This window comes from Empidonax traillii, unplaced genomic scaffold (assembly GCF_003031625.1).
Source record: "Empidonax traillii isolate 1590-97213 ecotype Southwest subspecies unplaced genomic scaffold, ASM303162v1 scaffold1567:size157445, whole genome shotgun sequence".
Lineage (NCBI taxonomy): Eukaryota > Metazoa > Chordata > Aves > Passeriformes > Tyrannidae > Empidonax > Empidonax traillii.
Genome location: NW_020956760.1, coordinates 55,133 through 66,119, shown reverse-complemented (window position 1 = coordinate 66,119; position 10,987 = coordinate 55,133). Strand labels below are relative to the sequence as shown.

At 35.8% G+C, this 10,987-nt stretch overlaps 1 protein-coding gene across 2 annotated transcripts in view; it reads right to left on the bottom strand.

The window, feature by feature from the left end:
* Positions 1 to 245: 245 nt before the first annotated feature.
* CRISPLD1 (cysteine rich secretory protein LCCL domain containing 1) overlaps positions 246 to 10,987 on the bottom strand; it is a 39,535-nt gene continuing 28,793 nt past the window's right edge. For both annotated transcript variants that reach the window (XM_027907898.1, XM_027907899.1), the window contains 3 exons: positions 9,107 to 9,182; positions 3,688 to 3,818; positions 246 to 1,824 (listed from right to left, as the gene is read on the bottom strand). In XM_027907898.1, coding sequence (XP_027763699.1) covers positions 1,773 to 1,824; positions 3,688 to 3,818; positions 9,107 to 9,182 — 259 coding nt within the window. In that variant the 3' untranslated portion in view covers positions 246 to 1,772. The remainder of the gene's footprint in view (positions 1,825 to 3,687; positions 3,819 to 9,106; positions 9,183 to 10,987) is intronic.

Here is a 10,987-nt window from a genome sequence, read left to right as displayed (position 1 = left end):
TTTGACCCTTGTCAAAACTTGAAAAAATGAGCAGAAGATTTAGCCATAAAACTTCTGATGCAATTAGTGGAAGTTTTGTGTCTAAACTTCCTTTTAGAACCTCAGACTATGTCTACTGTTTGGTCCTACACTTGCAGTGTTTAGGTCAGGAAAAAAAAAAAAAAAGAAGTACATTTTGGGTGGCTGTTATTTTTTCTCTTAAGTCAGGACAAACAATTAAAAAATAAAAGCTGTCAAAGTTATTCTTACAATGTAAATTACTTTTATTCAAAACAGATTAAAAAAACACTAACAAAGCTTGCCTAACTACATGAGGTAGTACATGTAGCAAAAGAGAAGGCAGAATATAGTATTCTGAAATATGAAGAGCATGAATAAGTTTACAAGTTGGAGTGAAATAAATTCAACAACAGAAACAAAATACATCAAAAATAAAGTTTAACAGCTTTTCAGTCTTAAAGCACCAATACACTTTTCATAGAAAGAAACATAGTAACACCACTACATGTTCTTTATATACCATAATATGGTAAAATTAATCCACCAAGCTGTTCACCATAAATGAATTTTTTTAAATGGTGAAGCAACAAATGACATAATTGTCATTGGGCTTCATACCACTATACTTCCTGGCCTGCAGGAATATTTGCCAGGTCATGAGGAGCAAGGTTAGCCTTTGTTACTATTTTCTTTGGTTTTTTTGAACATTTACCCTCATATCAATGTACAGTATATTGATAACATGTACAACTCAAAGCCTCAAACTTGCAAATTTTTATGCATGTGTACAAGTCTACATTTTTTCCAAAACCCAATTTAGGCATATTGAAGGAGTGACATGGCAAAAATAAAGCACATATCCGGAACTGCATTGCAGAACTGCAGGTGTATTCCTTAATTTCAGGTTACTACACTTCTCAATTTAAAAATTTTATCAGATCCTTCAAGGTTATATATGTCTGTCTCTCACTCAACCATCCCAAGACAGTGGAATATTTGTGAAGGACTGGGCCATAATGAACTGCTTATTTGAACTAAACAGCTTAGCAGCATCCAATAAATATTTTATTAACCTATTTAAGAAATAATAGAAATTAATGTCTTAGAAATATTTTTTAGAGGAAAACATGCTAATATGACCCAGGGCTTCCCATATTTTGTATCTTTCATTTTATTTCAAAATAGGTATTTGGACTTGTTATGATTAGTGTGAAATTGAGAACAATCTAGCTCTTCAGTTATGCTCACATGGCTAATGCTACTGTAAATCACCAAAAAGTTATATATGTTTTTATTTTTCTTTAAGGCATTATTTATTTTATCAAATATCGGGATGGTTTCTTTTCTGTACTTTGAAAATAAAAACTCAGGCCTCCCAATAGTATAGTTTGAAGGTTACTGTTAGTGGCATATATAAAGCACCATAAAATAATATATTCAGATGAGGAAAACAAAGAACATTTAGGAGCTTTGAATTAACTGTATAGGAGTAACTGCTAAGAAAATATAGCAATATTTAACACAGGATTCAAAGTAGTGTTATATATCATTATAGATTTTCAAATTAATTTTTCTCCCATGTTTATTTTTACAGACTTTTTTTCAATAAGATATATGTGTAATTTAAACTTTTTGGTGGAAAGCAGTATACATCTTCTGTACAATAATGTTACAGCTTTATACAAATTTTAGGAATTGTAAGAAATGGCCTGTATTACTCTTTTCCAAGTGCTCTGGTTTCACTTGCCTGTTTTACATTTTACTTACTAGATTCAAACAACAGCAAATACTCTGAATGCCTTGCTTCCTGGAGGATTCTGTAAACTGAAACATAAAAACATCAATTATGTTATTTTTAACATTGCAACACTTCAATGACAGTGTTTTTGAATTGTGAATTGTTAATTCTAAGATCCTGCAGCAGTTCTTGTAACAACTCCTAACTTTAGCTATTCAGGATTTTTTAAAAGTGCTGCAAATAAAAATTACATAAATTTTAAATTATGTTTTTCTTCCAAGCAGCTTAGTAGAAAAAAATAACAATTTTAAAAATAATAATTCTTTGTGATGAGGGATCCTGGTTTAAGAAATAAAACTCTACTGAAGTAAAATACGAAAAGTATTTTGGAAGAAAGAGAAAGCATGCAGCTTACGCTCATTATTCTAATAGCTACAGTTGGAGAGAACTTGCAGACCCAGGAGATCCCTTTTTTGTTAGTAGCTTATATGATGAAGAACAGATTTCTGTAAAGAACTAATGTCTAACAAAACCAAAGAGAATGCTTTCTGAATGGATAAATATCTGGCTTCAAAAGAAATTAAACAAATAATATCCAACTGCAATGAAACTAGTATGTCATATTATCGGTCCCACTGTTTTCTCTTTAGCAGACACTGTATGAGGCATATCTGGAGAGAAAAGGGAAATGGAGGTGAAAGCATGGAAGCAGGTTGGCTGCAACAGTATTACAATCCACCCTCTTCTGCTTCACAGAAAACTTGCATGGGACTGTTTTCCAAACTGCTAACCTTCCAAACTTTACCAAGGTGGTTTATGCATAAATGTATAACTAGACATAATTTTAAAATTTATATTTAAACATAGTATATAATATGTATATTATATATAAAGTATAAATAATTATTAAATTTGCAAAGCTCTTCTTGGCTGCATCTCTGCTCAGTGAGAAATTTTATGTGGAGAACAAAAGTGTCAGTAAGGAAGCACCTTTTCTAAGGGAACTAGATGGTCATGGAGAAAGTCATAAAATAAGAAAAATAAGTAATCTACTAAGCAAAGAAAATCTGTATTTTACAGACTTCCAGATTTGTTGAAAAGTTGGAGGGAAAGAGAGAAGACATTCCCCTACTCCCATTTAAAAATAATTAAAAAAACCCTCTATATTTCCCTGTTTCCAAGTTCTCTACCGACACTTTTGGAGATCTTATCCCACACAGATTTCTTGGAAAGACTATTGTCTGTCTAGGAAACAATCATTCTTGGCTTTACAGGATGGAAAGAGTGGTACAGTTTTTTTTAAGGTAATTTCTCTTTCTTCCTTCAGAATCTGGAGGCCTTTATCAGAGATTAAATTTAATCTGCAACGTGCAGCCATGTGTTATCTTACAACACATGAATACACTGAATACAACCAAATAAACTTTCACAGCTTCTCCAGGTCTTTCAGAAAAACAGTTAACAACAAACTATTAAAAAGAAAAAAGAAATTAAAACTATGTTTCAATGATCATGAATTTAATGTTTGTAAATATTATGATTCAGGATCACTGGTTCAATATCATGTAAATCACTAATAAACAGTTCATTGGGAACCAATGAACCTGGATTGCCAATGTTAATTTTTAAAACCTCCCTAAGAAAGTAAAGGCAATTTTCTTATCAAATATTGTCTTAGTTGCAACAAAACCAGCAAAGCAAACAAGAGGTTTTATTTCATAAGCAGCTTTTCAGAGTAATGTTTTATGAGCTTAGTGGAGGTAGGCAGTTCTGCCACCACAATTTCTCCAAATTCACCACAGCTGTTACACAAGCTCTGTAAATCACCAATTCTGGCCTATTTGCTTGCTTTCTAGCACTGCCCCAGGTACAAACAGACACAATGCAAGACTTCATAAATCTTATCAAGGCAAAGCGTAAAGTGGAATCTTTGGAAATGGGCTCTGTACCTTTCCGAATATATTCCATTTTGAAAGGAAGCAACATACACCTTTCTTTTGTCTACTGGCATAACATCAACGTAACCGCCCTGGTTGCGGACTACACCAGCGTGTAGTGCTGCTCTGCAGATACTGGATATCTATGAAAGAATGAGGGAAAGATTAGTTTTCATCCTTTTATTTCATAATTGTTTAGAAGAAAACAAGTAACAACATTTAAACCAACTTAAGAAAATATAAAATAATTACTGCATGACTAATATTATTATTAGTTACAGTATTTAATTCAGTTTCATAGGAATTAGGCCAATTTATAGGAATACAGACACTGCCTCTTCAAAGATCTTCTTCATCATGACACCAAAATCATTTCTTTCAAGCTATTTCAGTTTGAAGATCAGGAACATGTTTGAATTCTTGAGACTTTCAAAATGAAAGAATCTATCAGCCTTCAGTTCAACAGAGGTGTAACAAAAGCCAAACCTTAGTCAGCTATTCTGGATCAAGAAATTCAGTTTAATCTCCAGTCAGAGACAAACAGGGGAATCACAGAACAGCAAAGGTACTTGCAGCCATGTTTCCAGGACATTGTCCTACCCTGAAGGTGAGGGATAACTGCAGTATTTCCATCTTTAGGTCCAAAAACCTCAAAAAGCAGTGAAATGATCCATATTCAAAGGGAACTTCACAGTTTCCTATCCAGGTATAGAAAAATACTAAAAGCTAATTAGATAAAAGCACCAGACAGAAGACAGAGGTCTAAAAACATTTCTCAGCTATGACAGTGGATTACTGGCAGACTAATGGCTTCAGCTTCTCAACTCAGTGACTAACTAGTCAGGAGGTGAAGAGTCCTCAATTGCTTAAAAACAAGAATTTTAAAATCAGGATCTTTCATTGGCAAACTGTGAAGCAGTGCTGGGCCCCAGGCCTTAAAAACAGAAATCCAGGTTGATGCAAACACAGATTCACCGTCAGTGAAGGAGAGGTTGGTATGCGAACTTTTACAGGAGCTTGACCCCTAAAAATTGATAGGCCCCAACAGCATCCACCTGAGGGTGTTAAGCGAGCTTGTGATGTTATTGTGAGGCCACTCTCCCTCATCTTTGAGAAGCTGTGGAGATGAGGGACATGCCAGACAAGTGGAAGAAGTCTAATGTCACCCCTATCTACACGAAGTGATTAAAGGAGGATCCTTTAATCTTTAATTGTAGGTCTATCAGTCTTACTTCAGATGTTGGGGAAATTATGGAACATATCCTTCTAGGAGCTATCACAAGTCAAATGAAGCATGCAATTGGGAAAAACCAGAACAGGTTCATCAAGGGCAAATGTGTTTCAGAAACACAAACACCTTCTATGACAAAGTAACCAGCTTGGTTGATGTAGGGGGAGCAGTGGATATTGTCTAGCTGATTTCTCCAAGACTTTTGACATGGTTTCCCACCCTCCTCATGGAGAAACAGGGATATGGTCTAGACAAGGGGTCTGTGCAGTGGTGGGGAACTGGCTGACAGGTGGCACCCAGAGTGGTGGCAAATAGATTCTTTTCAGTCTGGCAACCTGTCACAAGCGGGGCCCCTGGGGATCAATATTGGCCCCAATGCTGTTTAATATCTTCATAAGTGAACTCAATGATAGGATCAAGTCTACCTGATGAAGTTTGCCGATGATACCAAACTAAATGGGAAGGCAGACACTTCAGAAAAGAGAGCAACCCTGCAGGAAGACTTAGATAGGTTGGAAGAATGGACTTACAAGAACCTTATGAAGTTCAATGAACACAAGGTCTTGCACCTGGAGTGCATATACATAATCCAGGAGTGCAGAAAATGCAGGGAGAGCAGCTGGGGAGCAGCTCTGAAGAAAGGGACCTGTGCGTCCTGGTGAACCACAAGCTCAGTATGAATAAACAGTGTGCCACTGCAGCAAAGAGAAACAAGGGAAGTCCAACAGGATGCTAGCTTGCATCAGCAAGGGCACCACCAGAAGAGATAAAGGAATCATTATCCCACTCTACTTAATGCTTGTCAGGCCACATCAGTTGTTGTTCCTGCTATGAAAGAGATGTGGAAGGGTTGGAAAGGGTCCAGAGAAGAGCCGCAAAGACAACTAAAGGAGTGGGGAGCCTGTCATCTAAGGAAAGGCTGTGAGAACTGGGTTTGTTCAGCCTTGAGAAAAGAAGACTTAGGGGAGATCACATCATCATGTTTTAGTATTTAAAGGGTGGCTCTCTTTTTACACAAGTCATATGGAAAAAATGAGGAGTGATGGGTACAAGCTCCTCTTGTGGAGAATTCAATTGCACACAAAATGAAAATGTTTCATAATGACAGCAATCAACCATTGGAATAATCTTCCCAGGGAAGTGGTGGATTCCCCAACACTGGACACTTCTAAGACAAGGTGCATGTTTTGCCAGGAAAGGTTGGAGTAGATGATCTTTGGGGTCTCTTCCAACCTGGTGTTCTATGATTCAATGAAAATTCTGTGTGAAGCTACTAGCACTCGAAACCTACATTCTCTGGTCACTAATTTCTCTCACAAACCTATGAAACATAAATAATAGCCACAGAAGGATCCCTCAGTGACAATCTTGGTAACATTAATTTAGTCCTCTAATACTCTTTGAGCATTTTAAAAAATTGCCAGAAGAATGAAACTTCTTAGATACTCCAGATGGTAGGCCCCAATCTTCAATACAGAGCACAGCAAAGTGTAGGTTCAGCTACAGTAAACCTCCACTAAGAGACAAATTTTTTTTTGTGGAGATATTCTTCAGTGCAATAGATCTCTCCACAAGCAACCTTAAAAAACTTAGCTAAGATAAATATCAGTAGCTGGTAAAAAAGAACCACTATTTAAAAAAAATGTATTTCTTCCAGTTATAACTACTGTAATATAAATCTTTACAGTAGCTATTTTGCAATCTCAATTGTATATAAAAGCAGGAATGTAAAATAGAAATTATTTTCCTACTCTCATTCCAAGCATGGGACTTGCAGGTTTCACTGTTATATAGTTTGTCTTTTAATGCTACAATATTTAAAGGAGTAAAGATATGAAATTGTTTATGAAAATTATCTTTTGCAAAGATGCTTTAGTTTTTCTTTCCACACTGCTGACTGTGAGCATGCCAGAAGGGATGCCAATTTAACTACTTCATATTTTTCCTCCTCCCAAGGTTTCCAGACTTTTATATCCTGAACACCAATACATGCCTTACTGTTATGAATATAGCATCCCTTATTTACTGATACTGTGGGAGTTAGGGATGAAGAGGCTAAAGGCTAAAAAGAACAGGAGAAAAAAAGGGGTAAAAATTCAGTGGGGCACTACTGATAAACCAGAGAACAAACCTTCTCAGGAACAGAGAGGAAAAGAAGTCACAATAAAATATGAAATGAGTTTAAAAATAAATGTCTGATCAGACCAAAGCCAGAAAAGGAAAGGTTTAACTGGATTCTCAATACTACAAAAATGATTTTGCAAGCAGTAATGCAAATAAATAGTCATGTGCATATATGCATACATCCACATACATATTTATGAATTTGCAGGAACATTACAAAAACTCCATTTATTTTGTGGAATCAACCAAGTCCATCATGGACTTTTTCAAATACATTTGCTATGACAAGTGGGCAAATGAATTCTATCTGTGAGCGAATCTTTCTGTGAATTCATGAAAAACTGTAAAAGAGGGCACACTTATTAAACAGGTTATTTTCTATAAATACTTCACCTGAAGCTAGTTCAGTAATATGTTATAATGCATATAATACCCTACTGTATTAGTGAAAATATCAATAAAAAGTATCTTCATTTTAAAATAAATGTCGGAAAAAAAAGAGCATTGTAGAAAACTGTATAATACTGATATCATCAGTGGGAACACTTCTACAAATACAGGTAGGACACATCCTTCTGCATTTGAGCTAGATGTCCCAGGACCCTTCTGTAGGAAATGGAGAGGACCAGGCATCTCCATCTGGCAACTCATCTCATAGTAAGGTAGACATTCTGAAAAAGTCAAATGAATTCTGCTCTGCAGATGCCTATTTATCTCCTTTATCACTATACTGTATGTACTAGAAACTACTATAAACATAACCTAGAATAGCACCTTCAGGGTAAATATCTACCCTGAGAGCATCTGAAGTTGATAAGAAGACTCCCATCCCTGTTTCCTTACCTGTATTTATGTCCATTTTTTCCTAAAAGCAGTATGGCTGCACACATTTCTATACAATGGAGATGAATAATGAGATGGTATATCTAAAATAAATTTTAAAGCATAATTCTATAATACCAATTAAAGTCCCCTGGGGCTTCTCCAGACAAGAAAATATATATTCTGGAATGTTCTCCTGTCTAAGTTAAACAAAAGCATGTCTTCTTTCTCCTACAATGAAGTCTTTTCTGACTCACTGGGAAACTTTGGCTACAGCCTTTGATTGCAACCACAGAATTGAAAGAAAGCCATCTTCCACAAAATGGACTTGCACTGAATCTGTTTTCACTGCCCCTCTTACACACATTAAGGACCCAGTGCACAAATCAATTATCTTCCTTAAACTAGAAGTACTACTCACACCTGTGACACTGCTTATGGGCAAGATATTCAGGTAATCTAATGGACATTAGTTTCAAAATAATGATGAGCAACTATTTGCACATTATTTTCACCCATTTTAAAATATTGGAAAGTAGTGAAAATCATCATCTACACAACAGACTACATTTTCAGTCAAAACTGGCAAAAATGTGACCTGCTTTCTCTGTCACTACATCCTGGTTTCTCTGTAGAGAGATGACAAAGGAGGGGCATAAAATACATCTCTCTTTTCATCCTTTCTACCCACCTCAGAACTCAAAATGTTGTGGAAAAGACAGGGAAGAAAAGTTGATTAGGAAACAGAATGACTAAAAAAAAATAGTCTGTTAAAATATGACAATGTGAGATGCTTTACACAAATATACTGAAATTCTGCTGCAAATATTTGGGTATCCACGCAAATAAGAAATATCCAAAATAATGAGACTGCAGACATTTATTTTAAGAGTAATTTTTTTCGTTAGTATAATCTGACAGAAGTTACGGTGGCATCAGTGTATAAAGTGCAGGGGTTTAAATGAGTAAACACTGCTAATATTGAACAAATCAATGGGAATTTAATAAAAAACTGAAAATATGCGTCCAGAGACTACTGAACTCTATAATGAGTTTTCAAATAACTTTTCATATCTTCAGCAGCTGAGTACTGCTAACTTAAATGGGACTCTCTGAAAAAGAACTTTTGAAAAGACTGTGTGAAAAATAAGCATGTAGAGGAAAACTGTATCTATGCTCTATCTTGTTATCTTTATAACTTTTCATAGGATTTTATATTTCATTATATAACGCAATGTAAATCCCTATACTTACATCAGAATAAATTCGTGTACCAATTACACGAGCGTAGTGTGGATTTGCCTGCATACAGTTGTGAGGACAATACACCCTGAAAGATCAAAAACAAACCACACATAGTTAGGAATGAGTATCAGAGGATAACTATATCATGTTCTGTGTCAGCATTATGGAGTATAAATAAAGTTCATAATGCATACATATGGGACTATACTGCTCCTAAAATGCTGTCAGTTTTTGAGGCTTTGACCATACAGGTGAAAAGCACTGCTGTTGTAAATTGAAGTTCATAATGAAGTGCTTAAAATTATGCTTTACAAGTCTGGTCTTCTTCCCTTTCGATAAGCGGACGGCTTTCTTGTCCAACATATGTGAGGCTAGTAGAAAAGCCAATGAGAAGAGAGACAGTTCACTCTTCTACAACGTATCTGATTCCACAGCATCCTTTATAAACTGTACAGTCAAATACCTTCACAGAAGAGGCAGATCTGAGTGAGGACCTGCTTTGATGCTGATGACCCGGTGATGTAAGCCAATCTAACAACTTATAATGAAGGTGAGCACTGGCATCCATAGTTAAAATGAAAAACTTCGTAAAGTAATGATTCTAGGAGATCAGAAGGCTACCAAAACAAAGACCATCTCTGTTAACTGCATTTTGTTGACCTTTGAGGAAAACCTTCTCACTGATTCATGGCTGCAATAGCTTCAAAGTTCACATGAAAATCATGTGGGAGCTAACAGTAGTACAGAAGGTGTCAAGCATCTTACTTACTGATTGTGATATGCTACGAGCCAGAACTGACAGTTAACTCAAAGTCTACTCATTTCATTTAAAAAATGGGTCATGCCCTAAATGCTTTGGCCCCTACATGGGCAGCCCTGGGCAGATGTTCTTCTCCAGGATGCTATCCAGGCTCCAAAGGATGTTTGGCACATCACATCACCTCTTACCCGATGGGTAATTAAAGTAGTCAGGAAAGTTACTTTTGTTGGAAGGAAGTTGAAGAGCTGCTGATTTATGATTAGGGTACAAAAGGGAAAAATAAGCTTGTGTAATCAATGACATAGCTGATTACTGCTTGTAATTCCTGAGACTACATTTTCAGAATTAAGAGCATGCACAGAATCTTGAATGAATCATTGCTATTGTGAAGTTACTTAAGTTGATGCATCAGAATTAAAGTCTTTTTACCCTTCTTTTTAATTTTGAATTTTCCCAAAGACAGACCCTATTATTCTCTTAATTAAGCTAGTTTTTGTTTTTAATAATGAAGAAAAAAGAAAAATATAGAAGTATGAGATTGTATCCATCCATTCCTGTGTTCCACTCCTTAGCTTACTCCTTCACATCTTCCAGCTAGAGAGCCAGGAGCCATAGCCAAACACCAAACAAGTCCATGGACCCAAGTGCTACACGAAGGGATGTTTTTCTAGCAGTTCTGGCTTTGTACTTGCTTCCTGTATTGGCTGTAGGATTGCTATGAAAGTAATCCTGTGGATATCTCCAGCTTAGTTTGTGGTAAATCATGCTACGGTGTATTTACCTTTGACTCATCTATGGTTTTAAGAACTGTTACTGAATTAGTTCATCAAAATATTGTGGCACAGCTTCTTACGAAGAGTTAAAACACAGTCTTCAAAGAAATGGCACAAAATTTAAAGCTGTTTCCTGACCTGCAGACCACACCTTAATTTAACCATATATATTTCCACTTTTTTTTTCAATCCAGTTCCTTCAGAACTCCCCAAAAAATTGGTAAGTTCTACAATAAATACCTGTACTGCAGCCTTCTATTGTATCTATTTTACAGGTAAATAAATTGAAATAAAGTGTACATTGCCCAAAGTGCATAGAAATAATACTGGACAATGAAAAGTAGAAATGCATTTTTC